General features: G+C 41.6%; 1 protein-coding gene across 1 annotated transcript in view; it reads left to right on the plus strand.

The window, feature by feature from the left end:
• The first annotated feature begins 385 nt into the window (after positions 1-385).
• The window catches only part of GPR176 (G protein-coupled receptor 176), a 140,273-nt gene continuing 122,546 nt past the window's right edge, over positions 386-18,112 (plus strand). Inside the window, exon 1 of the mRNA XM_088839809.1 lies at positions 386-1,427. Coding sequence (XP_088695935.1) covers positions 1,256-1,427 — 172 coding nt within the window. The 5' untranslated portion in view covers positions 386-1,255. The remainder of the gene's footprint in view (positions 1,428-18,112) is intronic.

An 18,112-nucleotide genomic window follows, 5' to 3' on the forward strand; every position in this document is an offset into this window, starting at 1 on the left:
TCTAAATCCCATCTTTCTTAAATAACTTCAGCTACACCCAAGGCCTGATGGACGAGACTGGGGTCCATGCCCTGGTGGCAACGACGACGTGGAATTGTTAGCCTCAGGCAGCCCCAGCTGAAGAGATAAGGAGTAGTTAACGACAGCATTGAAAGATGCGAAACCCCGGAGGAGCACCGGGCTTGTCCACCGGAGCCAGACCCGGCTCCTCAGTGCCTGCCATTCCCCGCCGAGGCTGTCAAGATCGTAGGTTGCGGGGGGGGGGGGGGGGCAAGATGGCGCCGGCCTTCCCTTCTCCCAGGCTGAGCGTGAGGGCGGGGCCGCGCGTCACGTGACCGCGCTCTCGGGCCGCGCGCTCCCCATTCAGTCGGGCGCCCTCGCGGACGGTGGCTCTGCACTCCTAGGGGTGTCTTCTCGTGTCCCCGCAAAGTCTGGAGGCTCTCTCGCTGCAGCTGAGAGCCGGAGCGGGCCCAGGAAACCGGGCGCTGGGCCGTGCAGAAGCAAAGGGGCTGCCGAACAAGACCCCTGCAGCCCGCGCTGAGGCGGGAGGTCTGAGCACTCAGCGAGGGGCTGGGCGGGAGACCTCGCGGGCATTCTGAGGCAACAGCCGGGCCGGGCGTTGAGGGCGAGGCTATTGGGGAGGTTCAGAGCTTTCCACCCTGATCATGAGCGCTGTGAGGGGCTCCAGGGTCCCCTCGGGACTCCAAGCATTTGACCTGGCCATTTTCCAGGTTTCCCATGGCCATCTAGCCTCGAAGCCAGCAGAACTGAAAAAGGGCTTCAGCCACATGTGTTCTTCCCTCTGAGGAGAGGGCCTGAGTCTGCCAGTCTGAGGAGACTCGAGAGGACTCTCCCGGCCTTCGGTGGTGGGAGCTGAGGTTGAAGAGGGCGGCGGGAGCAGAGAGCGCCCTCCTTGACTATCAGAAACCTGTGTTTCCCTCTCTTGGCCGAGCTGACCACCCAGGAGGGACGGACGACGCTTGGCGGGCTCTGACCGTGCCGCCTTCATGTGGCTGCTGACGGGGACCCGGGAGGGAGCGGGCATGGGGCGAAGCCTCGCCCTCTCAGCTCCCCGCCTCCCAGGAGCCGGGGCTGGCGATGTGGAGACCTGAGGGGACCCGCGGCTGCTCGGGGTTCTCCAGGACTCCACCAGGCACCCGCGCGTTCCTCCGCGCCCGGGGCTGGAGAAGGTGGCGCGCGGGTCCGAGGCGAGCGCACGGGCGGCCGACGACGGAGCGGGAGCCCCGGCCTCGCCATGGGGCATAACGGTAGCTGGATTTCCCGAAATGCCAGCGAGCCGCGCAACGCGTCCGGCGCCGAGGCGGCGGGCGCCAACCGCAGCGCGCTCGGGGAGTTTGGCGAGGCGCAGCTGTACCGCCAGTTCACCACCACCGTGCAGGTCGTCATCTTCATAGGCTCGCTGCTCGGTAAGCCGCCCGCCGGGGCGCCTCCCGGGTGGGCTTCCCCGAGAGCTAAGGCTCGGAGAGCCGGGATCGGGGGTCGCTGGAGCCTCCTTGGGTCTCGGGGTGCCTGGAAAAAGTGCAGATAGTTGAAAGAGGTTTAAGAATGCCAGGGTAACTGAAGGAAATTAGGCAGGGATGGTCGACTGCAGCCCCCAAGCTGGAAACAGAAGAGTTCCGGTAGGGTTTGGTCCCGAGTGGAGGACCGGTTGCCTGGTCCCGGCGGAGGTCAACCTCTCCAGGCGGCTCTTTGCGGACCGCTTTGGGATGGGCACGGGGTTGTGCCCATCATACTTAACATCTTGGGTACCATGGTGGGGCGCTGGCCCCAACTTCTTGTTCAAATACAGAGCCACAAAGCTTCAGTTTTGTTGCTGATGACTGATGTGTTTTGCGCTCTTAACTATTTTTTGTATACATTTTTGGTTTTTTCCCCAAAAACCTTATTTTGCGCGCTTTTGAAAAAATGGCTTGCTTCTTCGGAACACCAACCTCCTGGTAAACAACCTTGTGGAGTTAAGCTCTGTGTTGCCTTCAGATATTTTTAAACCCCGAAACGAAATAAATCCCAATATACTTTTCTCCCTAGGTTTTTTTGTTTTTAAAGTACAGAATAAAGGCAGGAGAAAAAACACAAAACACTACACACAACAAATTTAGGAATACTTGTTGGGGGAGGAAAAGACCAACGAAATGAAATGAGTGGTTAGTAAAAATGTTAGTGCACTAATGTGAGAATTACCAGAACTTCTGGTAGCTACTCTGAATATTCATTTTTGTTGAGATTTGTTGTTCATGTTGCATATTACTTATAAATATGTGGCTTCCTTTCAAATATAAATTCTCTGATGATGGCATTTATAAGGTTGTGAGTTTGAGTGGACTCCGGGAGTTGGTGATGGACAGGGCGGCCTGGCATGCTGTGATTCATGGGGTCATACGACTGAGCGACCGAACTGAACTGAAGGTTATGAAAAGATTGTTTGTAATTATGTGTGATATTATGGCCAAGAGCAGTCTTAAAATTTCAAAGTAGGAATAGATTACTTTTTTGTAGACACCTGTGAATTTCCATGGAAACCAAGATAATTGACATCGAAAAGACCATGAAACATCAACTATACCCCAATTTAAAAGAAAAAGAAAGAATAACACACTGTAATAAATAAAAAAACAGACTAAGGAAGAATTGTTTTTAATTTCCTTATGTAACTTCTGTAATTGTCATCATCCTGTCCCATTCTAGCATATTTATCTTTCGCTTTTTGTAATGAGGACATTTTCAGGAGCTGACACTAATGGGCTATATGTAGATTTATGTGTGTATGTTGTGTGTTTTTATGAGTGAAATATATATGCACAATAACAAAGCAAAAGCTTGTGTCACAAACAGTAAACAGTGAATACCAACTGGGTATCAGGCACAATGCACTACAGAGTTTTGAGAGTTAAATTATAGTATTTCCACGTTTACTTAAAGAGTAGATTATTATTGGGGAGGCTGTAGAAGTGGCTGCATTTTTATTTCTGCATTTATTCTGCATGTATCTGCATATATGTGTATATATGAGAGAGAGAGGAGAGAATGTTTTGCTTTTTTCATGGGTAACTTTAACCCTGAAGAAAGATGGTGCCTAGAGAAATTTTCTCATAGGTTGAATCTAAAAACTTTAGTACTATTGAAATAGAAAACAGAGCATGTATATAAAGGACAGAACAAACAAAGCACAGGTAACTAATGCTTTGCTTGCCATGTACTTTCAGTTCTGGTAACTTGCATTGGACTCAGGAATTCCTAGGTAAATATGCCCTTAATTAAACTTTTTCCACACAGCACTTTAATTGACATGCAAAAACTGCTTTTATGGATATCTTCAAAGAGAAGACTGATTTTGCTCCTGATCTTTGGTTATACTTGACTTGACCTAGTCAGGATTCCCCCTTACACATGACTTAAGCCCTTCTAAGAGAGAATTCCATTTACTCCTTTTTATATTTTATTAGAGGTATAAGTTAAGTCGCTGGCTCAGTCATGTCCGACTCTTTGCGACCCCGTGGACTGTAGCACACCAGACTCCTCTGTCCAGGGGATTCTCCAGGCAAGAATACTGGAGTGGGTTGCCATTTCCTTCGCCAGGATATCTTCCCAACCCAGGGATCGAACCCGGGTCTTCCTCATTGCAGGCAGATGCTTTAACCTCTGAGGCACCATCAGTTCAGTTCAGTTCAGTCGCTCAGTCCTGTCCTACTCTCCGCGACCCCATGAATCACAGCACGCCAGGCCTCCCTGTCCATCACCAATTCCCGGAGTTCACTCAAACTCATGTCCACAGAGTCGGTGATACCATCCAGCCATCTCATTCTCTGTCGTCCCCTTCTCCTCCCGCCCCCAACCCTTCCCAGCGTCACAGTCTTTTCCAGTGAGTCAACTCGTCGCATGAGGTGGCCAAAGTATTGGAGTTTCAGCTTTAGCATCAGTCCTTCCAATGAACACCCAGGATCGATCTCCCTTAGAATGGACTGGTTGGATCTAAATATGGTTAAATTTCTAGAGATCAAAAGTCAGAGAACTTGTGCAAACGTGAAAGGCACTTCTGGTTTTCATAAAAGCTTAGCTACATAGCATTGCCCTGTGCACTTGTTACTGGTATTATTGGTTCATTGTTCTCTGAGAATTTGACCCATACAAACACGACTATGTCATTAAATCCTGGTAAATGCCAGTTGAGGCTCTCAGAGCTTAAGTTCCAGAGCCATGTGTAGTCAGTTGCATGGCAAGTAAACTTGGGAAGCCTAGTTTCATGAAGCCCCAAAAGAGAGAAAAATTATCCCAGAAGAATCTAGGATAAAAAGTAAACAGAAGAGTGAATAGTATCTGGAATAGCATATGACACTGATTTAATCTGCTTGTTTCCCTTATCTCTAAACATGGGAGAATGAATTTTTCCCTTTCAGTAGATTCAAATATACTTCCCATATTGTCAACATAGATTTTTTGTTGGGATTTCCAGAAACTTGCTATATGTGAAAATTTCTTTGTACTGTTGACATCTTACAGCTTCTTTTGAAAACTCTTTTAGTGCCTTGCATGAGAAAAAATAACATCAAGGAATAGCTATAATATTTCAACTCTAGGGAACATTATTTGCTGTGTTGAAAATGAACTCGAGAATTGTATATAATATTATTCAAATAATGCCTTTTGAAGGTTTGTGTGAGTTAGTGTCTCTCAGCCCTTTTTGTGCAACATCTTGGAATATCTTCAGATATACTGTAGATGTTGAAAGAGTCAAATAGTTTAGATTGCCCTTTGATAAATGTATAGCATTAGTAGTGAGCAATGTGAAATCAAAGACTAAAAAAGAATTGGAACCATCATTTCCAATAAATGTCTTGATTCTAACTCCTCAGAGTTGATCTTTTTCTTTTCCCTTATTCTCTTTGGATTCACAATCCAAGGACCTGGAGAGCTGGACCCATTCTGTTGCTTTGACTTGAAAAATGTCAGTGGCTATGACCTAGTGTATTACCTATCAGCTGATTCTGGAAAGATTGCCTCTTACCCATTATTATCATCATTGGAAGCATTTAGATTTTTATAAATGAATTTGCTCTTATTTAAAGAAAATTAACACTGTAGACAATAGCCAACAAGTATGTATCCTACCCTGAAATTTATTTTAAAATAGAGAAATCAGCCTGCCATCCTCTTGCCAAACCACCGTATGCACTGTTCTTAATTTTGAGCTATCTCCCTTTTCCTTAGCAATAGTCTACTGTAAACAGACTATACCTATATGAAGTTGATGACCTCAAATAAAGGTTCAAGTTGTCTGTTGCGTGATTTCTTGAGATGGTCATTGAAGTAATAATTTCAAAGGAAAGAGGGAGGGAAATTATATGTTGAATTGATTTGACAGGTGATACGGAGGAACACTATTTTTGTTCATGATTGTCTGTAATCATTCAACAAAATTATATTGAGTACCAGCAGTGTTCATGGCACTTGTTTGACAGAGAAATATATTTGTGCTTTTGATACTAGTTGCAATTAATCAGTTAATAGCTGGATAGTTCTTGGAGCTCCTTAGTTAAATTTTTGAGAGAAACAATGTTACTGCTAGTTTGTGTTCATAAGGCCTACGTACAAGGATGATTTTTCATAATTATATACAATATAGTATGTTGGCCATAATTATAGCCAATAGCAATGTAATAGTAATGTCTGTATACATACATATATACATATACGTACATATAAATATATATATGGCTTCCCTGGTGACTCAGTGGTAAAGAATTCGCTTGCCAATGCAGGAGATGCAAGAGACATGGGTTCAATCCTTAGGTCAGGAAGATCTCTTGGAGTAGGAAATGGCAACCTACTCCAGTATTCTTGCCTGGAAAATTCCCTGGATGGAGGAGCCTGGCAATCCACAGTCCATGAGGCCACCAAGAGTCAGATACAACTGAGCATGCGCGCGCGCGCGCACGCGTGCGCACACACACACGCACTATATATGATAGTAAATATGATAATATATATGATACTATAATATAATAAATATATTGTTGTTGTTCATTTGCTCAGTTGTATCCAACTCTTGGCAATTCCATGAACTTGGCAGCATGCCAGGCTTCCCTGTCCCTCACCATCTCTAGAGCTTGCTCAAACTCATTTCCATTGAGTCAGTGGTGCTATCTAATCGTCTTGTTTTCTGTCATACCCTTCTCTTCCTGCCTTCAATCTTTGCCAGCATCAGGGTCTTTTCTAATGAGTCAGTTTTTTTGCATCAGGTGTCCAAGGTATTGGAGCTTCAGCTTCAGCATCAGTCCTTCCAGTGAATATTCAGGACTGATTTCCTTTAGGATTGACTGGTTTGATTTCCTTGCAGTCCAAGGGACTCTCAAGATCTTGTCTTCTCCAACACCACAGTTCAAAAGCATCAGTCCTTTGGTACTTAGCCTTCTTTATGGTCCAACTCTCACATCCATACATGACTGCTGGAAAAACCATAGCTTTGACTAGATGGACCTTTGTTGGCAAAGTAATGTCTCTGCTTTTTAATACGCTGTCTAGGTTGGTCATAGCTTTTTTTCCAAGGAGCAAGCATCTTTTAATTTCATGGCTTCAGTCACTGTCTGAAGTGGTTTTGGAGCCCCAAAAAATAAAGTTTGTCACTATTTTCATTGTTTCCCCATCTATTTGCCATGGAGTGATGGGACTGGGTGCCATGATTATAGTTATTTGAATGTTGAGTTTTAAGCCAACTTTTTCACTCTCTTCTTTCACTTTCATCAAGAGGCTCTTTAGTTACTCTTCATTTTCTGCTATTAAGGTGGTGTCATCTGCATATCTGAGTATTGATATTTCTCCCAGCAGTCTTGATTCCAGTCTGAGCTTCATCCAGCCTGGCATTTCTCATGGTGTACTCAGCATGTAAGTTAAATAAGCAGGGTAACAGTATACATCCTTGATGTACTCCTTTTACGATTTGGAACCAGTCTGTTATTCCATGTCTGGTTCTAACTGTTGCTTCTTGACCTGCATACAGATTTCTCAGGAGGCAGGTAAAGTAGTCTGGAACTCCCATCTCTTTAAGGATTTTCCACAGTTTGTTGTGATCCACGCTGTCAAAGTCTTTGGCATAGTCAATAAAGCAGAAGTAGATGTTTTCCTGAAACTCTCTTGCTTTTTCTATGATCCAGTGGATGTTGGCAATTTGATCTCTGGTTCTGCTTTTTCTGAATCCATCTTGAACATCTGGAAGTTCTTGGTTCACATACTGTTGAAGCCTTGCTTGGAGAATTTTGAGCATTACTTTGCTAGTGCGTGAAATGAGTACAATTGCACGGTAGTTTAAACATTCTTTGCCATTGCCTTTCTTTGGGATTGGAATGAAGACTGACCTTTTCCAGTCCTGACCTTTTCCAGATTGCTAGCATATTGAATGCAGCACTTTCACAGCATCATCTTTTAGGATTTGAAATAGCTCAGCTGGAATTCCATCAATTCCACTAGCTTTGTTTGTAGTGAGGCTTCCTAAGGCCCACTTGACTTCACACTCCAAGATGTCTGACTCTAGGTGAGTGACCACACCATCGTGGTTATCTGAGTCATTAAGATCTTTTCTGTATAGTTCAGACTAATCTGTCCACCTCTTCTTAATATCTTCTGCTTCTGTTAGGTCCATACTGTTTCTGTCCTTTATTCTGCCCATCTTTGCATAAAATGTTCTTTTCATGATATAAATATATATATCATGATAAATATCTTTACCATAATTATAGCCAGTAATAATGTGATATCATCAGCCTTATTATACCTGCTTTATTCTGTTTTTCTAATGTTTAGAAACCTAGTAGACTACTTCAAGAATAAGGTTTCCTGAATTGACCTAAGGAGTTTGAAGTGGTGAGGTCAATAGTTATCAGCCTGGGTAGATGAACTCCTAATATATTGACTCAAGCTGCCTCATGTTGCCTTTGATTTCCATATGCTATATGCATTTCACCACCCCATTCTTTTATAATGTTATCTGTATCATGCAGAAAAGCAATCTGACTTCCATCTGAATGAAATGCTTTGGATAATCCTTTGTTTTTCCTTTCTAGGCCTTGAATTTACCAGTTCTTCTGGAAATTCTACTGTGAAAACGTAAAAAAAACTTTATTAAAATTCATTTATTACACATTTCACCCAATTATAGTATACAGTTCAATGGTTTTTGGTATATTCATGGAATTATGCAGCCATCACCACTATTGAATTTCAGGAAACTTTTTAATACCCCCCCAAAGAAATCACATATCCATAGTAGTTCCTTCTCGTTTCCTCTAGATGCCCTGAGCCCTAGCTGTCCACTGTACTGCACAGCCATTCTTATCTGTTTCCTTCTCCTTTCATCTCTGTATTCTCTGAAACACAACAGTATTGAAATTAAGCCAGTTAATAATCCTGCACTGGCCTCTAAGTGTTCAAGTGAAAGGAAGAATTGCATGTATCTCACTTTACGTCAAAAGCTAGAATGATTAAGATTAGTGAGGAAGGCATGCTGAAGGCTAAAATAGGGTTGAAAGTAAGGCTTCTTGTGCTAAACAGTTAGCCAAGTTGTAAATGCAAAGAAAAATTTTTGAAGGAAATTAAAAATGCTACTCCAGTGAATACATAAATAGTAAGAAAGTAAAACAGCCTTATTGTTGATATGGAGAAAGTTTAGTGGTTTGGGTAGAAGATCAAACCAGCCACAACATTCTCTTAAGCCAAAGCCTAATCCAGAGCAAAACCCTAACTTTATTCAATTTTGTAAAGGCTGAGAGAGGTAAGGTAGCTTCAGAAGAAAAGTTTGAAGCTAGCAGAGATTGATTCATGAGGTTTAAGGAAAGAAGCCATCTCCATAACATAAAAGTGCAAGGTGCACCAACAAGTGCTAATATAGAAACTGCAGTAAGTTATCCAGAAGATTTAGCTAAGATAATGAATAAAAGTGGCTACACTAAAATATAGATTTTCAGTGTAGACAAAACAACTTTGTATTGGAAGAAGATGCCATCTGGGACTTTCATAACTAGAAAGGAGAAGTCAGTGCCGGGCTTCAAGCTTCAAATAGTCTGACTCTTATTAGGATTTAATGTAGCTGGTGACTTGAAGTTGAAGCTGATACTCACCGTTCTGAAAACCCTAGAGCCCTTAAGAATTATTCCAGATCTACTCTGCCTGTGCTCTGTAAATGGAACCCAAAGCCTGAATCACTGCACATCTGTTTACATGGTTTTACTGAATATTTTAAGCTTACTGTTGAGACCTACTGCTCAGAGGAAAAGATTCCTTTTAAAATATTACTGCTCATTAACAATGAGCTCTTGGGCACCTAGTCACCCAAGAGCTCTGATGAAGATGTGCAATGAGATTCATGTTGTTTTCATGCTTGCTAACACGATACCCATTCTGCAGCCCATATACCAAGATGTACTTTAGTCTTTCAGGTCTTATTCTTTAAGAAATATATTTTGTAAGGTTATAGCTGCCAGGATAATGATTCCTTTGCTAGATCTGGGTGAAGTAAATTGAAAACCTTCTGGAAAGGATACACCATTCTAGACGCCATTAAGAACACTTGTGATTCATGAGAAGAGGTCAAAATATCAACAATAACAAAGGTTTAGAAGGAGTTGATTCCAAGCCTCATGGATGACTTTGAAGGGTTCAAGACTTCAGTAGAGGAAGTAATTGCAGATGCGGTAGAAACAGCTAGAGAGCTAAGAATTAGAAATGGAGCCTGAAGATGTGACTAAATTGCTGCAATCTTATGATAAAACTTGAACAGATGAGAACTTACATCTTATGAATGAGCAGGGAATGTAGTTTTCTTGAGAGGAAATCTACTCCTGGTAAAGATGCTGTGAAGACTGATGAGATGATAGTAAAGGATTTAGAATATGACATAAATGTAGTTGATAAAGCAGTGGCAGGGTTTGAGAGGATTGACTACAAATTCGAAAGAAGTTCTACTGTGGGTAAAATCCTATCAAACAGTATTGCATGCTTGAAATCAATGAGGCAAACTTCATTGTCTTATTTTTAGAAATTGCCAAAGCCACCTCATCCTTTAGCAGCCACCACCCTGATCAGTCAGCAGCCATCAACATGGCTCATCAGCAAAAATATTATGGCTTGTTGAAGATTCAGATGATGGTTAGCATTTTTTAGCAATAAAGTTTTTTTTGTGTGTGTATATGAACATCTATTAAATAGATTTTCTCTTGTAGACACTTTATTTGATAAATAACAGTAGGTATAATTAGTAGTATTAAAGTAGTGTGACCTATAAAGTTTGTAGACATTTTAAAAAGAGAGTTTGGAGTAAATTATATAGATTAAAAAATTTGAAATATGGCAATAAAGTTTTTTTTCAATTGAGGTATGTACATTGTGCTTTTAGACATGCTATTACACATTTAATAGACTTACAGTGTAGTATAAACCTAACTTTCATATCCACTAGGAAACTAAAAATTCATGTGACTCGCTTTACTGCAGTGTTCCCTTGTTTGCATTGGTCTAGAACTGAACCCACAGTATTTTGGGGGTATGCCTGCATATGTTGAGAGTCCCTTGTACTGCAAGGAGATCCAACCAGTCCATTCTAAAGGAGATCAATCCTGGGTGTTCATTGGAAGGACTGATGCTAAAGCTGAAACTGCAATACTTTGGCCACCTCATGCGACGAGTTGACTCACTGGAAAAGACTCTGATGTTGGGAATGGTTGGGGGCGAGAGGAGAAGGGGACGACGGAGAATGAGATGGCTGGATGGCATCACCGACTCTGTGGACATGAGTTTGAGTGAACTCCGGGAGTTGGTGATGGACAGGGAGGCCTGGCGTGCTGTGATTCATGGGGTCGCGGAGAGTCGGACACAACTGAGCGACTGAACTGAACTGAACTGAATTGAAGGGCTTCCTAGGTGGTGCTAGTTGTAAAAGAACCCGCCTGCTAGTGCAGGAGACATAAGAGATGTGGGTTTGGTCCCTGGGTTTGGAAGATCCCCTGGAGAAGGGTGTGACAACCCACACCAGTATTCTTGCCTGGAAAAATTCCATGGACAGAGGAGACTGGCGGGTCACAGTTCATAGGGTTGGACACAACTTAAGTGACTTAGCACAGCACAGCACAGAACATTTTAATGCTGGTAGACAAAGCAACTAAATTAATTGATTGTCTGAAATTTTCACCTTTATTATTTTTGATCCAAGAGTCTCAACTCCAAATATTCATGGTTCTGCAAGACATATCCTTTTACTTTATTGGAATTTTGTAGAAAGGGGGGAAATTGGTCTCAAAATGAGAACAATATCTATGGCTTTGTTTTTCTCTGGGGTGTCCAAGTCTCTGAAATTATCTCTTCCTTTGAGTTTGCTCAAGGGTTTCTCTACATGTCATTATTCTGAATAAGTCATTTAGATTGGTTGTGACTGGAAGCTGTTGTGAAAACCGTTTTATTGTCAAGGAACTTCCAGATTGGCTGGGTGGAAAATCTTTGTTAGCAATAAAGTATAAAATCTGAGAGGAGTTTTTGACTAGGCTGAAAGTCATGAGTAACTCTAGGTGAAATCTAAGAAGTAAGAATTTACCCTAGGCAAAACTGAAAAGTAAGAAAACTATCTTCGAAAAATCAACACCTGTTTTCAGAGTTTTTATGTTCTCATATTCACTCCATCTCTTTCAGACATCTCTTGTTTTCTTCTTGTGCTTTTGGATGCCCAGTGACCTTGTTCTGAATTGCTTACTTGTCTTCCCTCTTTTAAACTTAAAGGGAACTGAATTCCATTCCCTCATGGTGGAGTGGTAAATAAATAAACCACTTCAGACGTTGATGTTTACAGATATTATTACATCAATACATTGACCTTAAGAGTACTTTTTAAAAAAATCACTATCTTAAGCAAGAAGGGTGACTACATTGAGCATTTCATGTATTGACGTGTTGAGAAGAAATGGATGGAGTGGATCTTTTTGGAACTTCTAGTGACATCATCATATAGGCAAGACTGTGATTGCATGTAGGGCATTTAGAAAAGTTGAGGGTATAAGCTCACACCTGTCATGTAAAGGAGCAGGAGGGTATCAATTTATACTAGTGTCTTGCTCTCTTTTTCATGGTTTTATTTCCCTCTTGTATAATTTCAGACGTATTGTGTCAGATTGTTATCTTGCGATGTTTATTATTTCTGCTGATTCTTTCTTGTGGTGGATCACTTCCTTGAATGCTTGTAAGTTTTTAATTGTGAGTCCATCTCCTTTTTCTGAAGGATTGTGTGAGGTCTTGGCTGTACAAGTGACTTTCAGTTTCACATTTGTTTCTGCCAGGTATCATAGGGCCATCACTAGCCCAGGATCTCAACTGCAGGAAAAGGTTCATTTCTTTGTCATCACTTTGAGGTAGAGGATGCAGTTTTTCACCTTCTCTTTCACTGAGGTGGCCATTCTTGGAGGATTCTGGCTTCATGCAGGGATTTTATTCCAACTACCTGCTTCAAGGAGTGTCCAGTCTCATTCAGTTTGTGTATAGCTGTAGAAACCCAAAGTTAGAGCCTATTTCCTGATCTGAAAATTGCCCCTCAGTGCAAGCTCTTTGGTCTCTGTTTTAGGCAGTTGGTATTTCTTATAAAGTTTGCAGTGAATTTAAAGATCTCTTTTGTTTTATCCAACACTTCTAGGTGTTTGTAGCAGTGTTCTAAGTTCTGCCATGGAGCCAGAATTGGAAGTTGGAGAATTGTTGTATTGTTCAGTCACTCAAGTCATGTCTGACTCTTTGTGAACCCATGGACTGCAGCATACCAGGCTTCCCTGTCCTTCACCATCTCCAGAGCTTGCTCAAACTCATATCCATTGAGTCAGTGATGCCATCCAACCATCTCATCCTCTGTTGTCCCCTTTTCTTCCTGCCTCCAATCTTTCCCAGCATCAGGGTCTTTTCTAATGAGTCAGCTCTTCAGATCAGGTGGCCGAAATAGTGGAGCTTCAGCCTCAGCATCAGTCCCTCCAATGAATGTTCAGGATTGATTTTCTTTAGGATTGACTGGTTTGATCCTGCAGTCCAAGGGACTCTCAAGAGTTCTCCAACACCATAGTTCAAAAGCATCAATTCTTCAGCGCTCAGCATTCTTTATGGTCTACCTCTCACATCCGTAGATGACTGCTGAAAAACCATAGAGACCTTTGTTGGCAAAGTAATGTCTCTGCTTTTTAATACGCTGTCTACATTTGTCATAAATTTTCTTCCAAGGAGCAAGTGTCTTAGTTGGAGAATAAGGAAAACATATTAAAATAGAAGGTGGAATGATTGCTAGATTTGATTTTAGGATATATGCTACCATAAAATGGGGTGATGGCATTAGCTCAGAATAGGGAAAATAAAAAAGTGAATGAGGAAAGAGAGCTTAAGAAGGTTTAGGAATCTAGTCTAAAGAACATTGAGGGTACATAGGTTGCGTGTTTAGTTGCTAAGTCATGTCTGACTCTTCTTTGACACCATGGACTGTAGTTACCAGGCTCCTCTGTCCATGGGATTTCCTAGGCAAGAGTACTGGCGTGGGTTACCATTTCCTTAACCAGGGGATCTTTACGACCTGGGGATGGAGCTCGTGTCTCTTGCTTTGCAAGCAGATTATTTGCCACTGAACCATTGGGACTTCAATAAGTTTTTATTGAATGGATGAACGAGTAAAAGTTGTGTTCTAGTTACTTTACACTTCATAAAACATTAAAATTTCTCTTTCCTTCTAATCCCATAGTTCCTGGGTATCTGAGAATGTAGCTCCTAGGTCAGATGCAAAACCTACAACTTTGAGGGTTGATAGGATGGAGGTTGGGGGCACACTTGGGATTTTTAGCCAAAATAGTTTTAAACCCAACTTTAGCCATTATACTGTAACTAGTGCTATACCTAGTATAGCTTCTCTGGTTGCTCAGTCGCTGAAGAAGCTGCCTGCAGTGCAGGAGACCGGGGTTCAATCCCTGGGTCAGGAACATCCTCTGGAGAAAGAAATGGCAACCCACTCCAGTATTCTTGCCTGGAGAACCCCTTGGACAGAGGAACCTGACTGGTTACAGTCCATGGGGTCACAAAAGTTGGACACGGCTTAGTGGCTAAACCACCACCACCAGTGCTATACCTATTGTATAACTGACTATCTCCTAGCCAACTCCTTTTCCTAAACTTAGGTCAATTAATATATTACAGGACTTAATTATGCGGTCTTGATTTGTGTTCGTTTAATTCAAGGCTATGGTTTTTCCTGTGGTCACGTATGGATGTGAGAGTTGGACTGTGAAGAAAGCTGATCGCCGAAGAATTGATGCTTTTGAACTGTGGTGCTGGAGGAGACTCTTGAGAGTCCCTTGGACTGCAAGGAGATCCAACCAGTCCATTCTAAAGGAGATCAATCCTGGGTGTTCATTGGAAGGACTGATGCTAAAGCTGAAGCTCCAATAGTTTGGCCACCTCATGCGATGAGTTGACTCACTGGAAAAGACTCTGATGCTGGGAGGGATTGAGGGTGGGAGGAGACGGGGACGACAGAGAATGAGATGGCTGGATGGCATCACCGACTCTATGGACATGAGTTTGAGTGAACTCCGGGAGTTGGTGATGGACAGGGAGGCCTGGCGTGCTGTGATTCATGGAGTCGCGAAGAGTCGGACATGACTGAGCGACTGAACTGAACTGAACTGAATTCTCCTAAAATTCTAACATGAAGCTAGGGTATTTTTTTTTTATTATTATTATAAAGCATTACTGACAAAAGGAAAATAAGTGTAAATAAAGCTTCCTTTAACACACTGTAAGGTATGGCCAAGATTCAGTGAGCCAAAAATGTAGCCCTGAACCCTGTCAATTAACACCTCCTTCCCCACAGTATGTACACATGCGCACACACACACACAGGTCAATTAACACCCCCTTCCCCACAGTATGTACATACACACACACACACACACACACACACACACACACTACCCCTGAACCCTGTCAATTAACACCTCCTTCCCCACAGTATGTACACACACACATACACACACACACACACGATTTCTTTCAGGAGGCCTCCAGAAACAAAAACACTCAGGAATTTTGTTGTTTTCTTTTGCTTTTGCATTTACAAGGAATTTCCAGGGAAATGCCTTCAAATGGCTGTAAGCAATATTTCGATTGGTGGCCACACTTGATTCTGAAGAATGTTGGGAAACTTTTTTTTTTTTTGGCCTGCACTGCATATTTGCTTCACCAAATCTGAGATACTCTGAAAAACTTCCAGTTTAATCTTTTTTTTTTAAAATTTTTATTGGAGGCTAATTATTTTACAATATTATACTGGTTGGTTTTGCCGCACATTGACATGAATCCGCCCCGGGTGTACATGAGTTCCCCCTCCCGAACCCCCCTCCCACCTCCCTCCTCCCCTTATCCTCCCTCTGGGTCATCCCCGCATACCAGCCCCGAGCATCATGTAACATGCATCGACCCTGGACTGGCGATTTGTTTCACATATGATAATATACATGTTTCAATGCCATTCTCCCAAACCATCCCACCCTCACCCTCTCCCACAGAGTCCCAAAGACTGTTTTATATATCTGTGTCTCTTTTGCTGTCTCGTATACAGGGTTATCATTTGCATCTTTCTAAATTCCATATATATGTGTTAGTATATTGTATTGGTGTTTTTCTTTCTGGCTTCACTCTGTATAATAGGCTCTAGTATCATCCACCTCATTAGAACTGGCTCAAATGCATTCTTTTTAATGGCTGAGTAATACTCCATTGTGTATATGTACCAAAGCTTTCTTATCCATTCGTCTGCAGATGGACATCTAGGTTGCTTCCATGTCCTGGCTATTATAAACAATGCTGCAATGAACATTGGAGTACACGTGTCTCTTTCAATTCTGGTTTCCTTGGTGTGTATGCCCAGGAGTGCAATTGCTGGATCATGTGGCAGTTCTATTTCCAGTTTTTTGAGGAATCTCCACTCTATTCTCCATAGTGGCTGTACTAGTTTGCATTCCCACCAACAGTGTAAGAGGGTTCCCTTCTCTCCACACCCTCTCCAGCATTTATTGCTTGTAGACTTTTGGATAGCACCCATTCTGACTGGTGTGAAATGGTATCTCATTGTGGTCTTGATTTGCATTTCTCTGATTATGAGGGATGTTGAGCATTTTTTCATGTGTTTGTTAGCCATCTTTATGTCTTCTTTGGAGAAATGTCTGTTTAGTTCTTTGGCCCATTTTTTGATTGGGTCACTTATTTTTCTGAAATTGAGCTGCAGGAGCTGCTTGTATATTTTGGAGATTAATCCTTTATCAGTTGCTTCATTTGCTATTATTTTCTCCCATTCTGAAGGCTGTCTTTTCACCTTACTTATAGTTTCCTTTGCTGTGCAGAAGCTTTTGATTTTAATTAGGTCCCATTTGTTTATTTTTGCTTTTATTTCCAATATTCTGGGAGGTGGGTCTTGGAGGATCCTGCTGTGATTTATGTCGGAGAGTGTTTTGCCTATGTTCTCCTCTAGGAGTTTTATAGTTTCTGGTCTTACATTCAGCTCTCTAATCCATTTTGAGTTTATTTTTGTGTATGGTGTTAGGAAGTGTTCTAGTTTCATTCTTTTACAGGTGGCTGACCAGTTTTCCCAGCACCACTTGTTAAAGAGACTGTCTTTTCTTCATTTTATATTCTTGCCTCCTTTGTCAAAGATAAGATGTCCATAGGTGCGTGGATTTATCTCTGGGCTTTCTATTTCGTTCCATTCATCTATATTTCTGTCTTTATGCCAGTACCATACTGTCTTGATGACTGTGGCTTTGTAGTAGAGCCTGAAGTCAAGCAGGTTAATTCCCCCAGTTCCATTCTTCTTCCTCAAGATTGCTTTGGCTATTCGAGGTTTTCTGTATTTCCAGACAAATTGTGAGATTATTTGTTCTAGTTCTGTGAAAAATATCATTGGTAGCTTGATAGGGATTGCATTGAATGTATAAATTACTTTGGGTAGTATACTCATTTTCACAATATTTATTCTTCCAATCCACGAACATGGTATATTTCTCCATCTATTAGTGTCCTCTTTGATTACTTTCAGTAGTGTTTTATAGTTTTCTATGTACAAGTCTTTTGTTTCCTTAGGTAGATATATTCCTAAGTATTTAATTCTTTTCATTGCAACAGTGAATGGAATAGTTTCCTTAATTTCTCTTTCTATTTTCTCATTAGTGTATAGGAATGCAGGTGATTTCTGTGTGTTGATTTTATATCCTGCGACTTTACTGTAATCATTGATTAGCTCTAGTAGTTTTCTGGTAGAGTCTTTAGGGTTTTCTGTGTAGAGGATCATGTCATCAGCGAACAGTGAAAGTTTTACTTCTTCTTTTCCAATTTGTATTCCTTTTATGTCTTTTTCTGTTCTAATTGCTGTAGCCAAAACTTCCAGAACTATGTTGAATAGTAGTGGTGAGAGTGGGCACCCTTGTCTTGTTCCTGACTTTAGGGGAAATGCTTTCAGTTTTTCACCGTTGAGGATAATGTTTGCTGTGGGTTTGTCATATATAGCTTTTATTATGTTGAGATATGTCCCTTCTATTCCCACTTTCTGGAGGGTTTTTATCATAAATGGATGTTGAATTTTGTCGAAGACATTCTCTGCATCTATTGAGATAGTCATATGATTTTTATTTTTCAGTTTGTTAATGTGGTGTATTATGTTGATTGATTTGTGGATATTGAAGAATCCTTGCATTCCTGGGATAAAGCCCACTTGGTCATGATGTATGATCTTAATTTGTTGTTGGATTCTGATTGCTAGAATTTTGTTAAGGATTTTTGCATCTATGTTCATCAGTGATATTGGCCTGTAGTTTTCTTTTTTTTGTGGGATCTTTATCAGATTTTGGGATTAGGGTGATGGTGGCCTCATAGAATGAGTTTGGAAGTGTCCCTTCCTCAGCAATTTTCTGGAAGAGTTTGAGTAGAACAGGTGTTAGCTCTTCTCTAAATTTTTGGTAGAATTCAGCTGTGAAGCCGTCTGGACCTGGGCTTTTGTTTGCTGGAAGATTACTGATTACAGCCTCTAGTTCCGTGCTTGTGATGGGTCTGT

This window comes from Moschus berezovskii, chromosome 9 (genome assembly GCF_049115385.1).
Source record: "Moschus berezovskii isolate FMDL1 chromosome 9, NW_MosBer_1.0, whole genome shotgun sequence".
In the NCBI taxonomy this organism is placed as follows: domain Eukaryota; kingdom Metazoa; phylum Chordata; class Mammalia; order Artiodactyla; family Moschidae; genus Moschus; species Moschus berezovskii.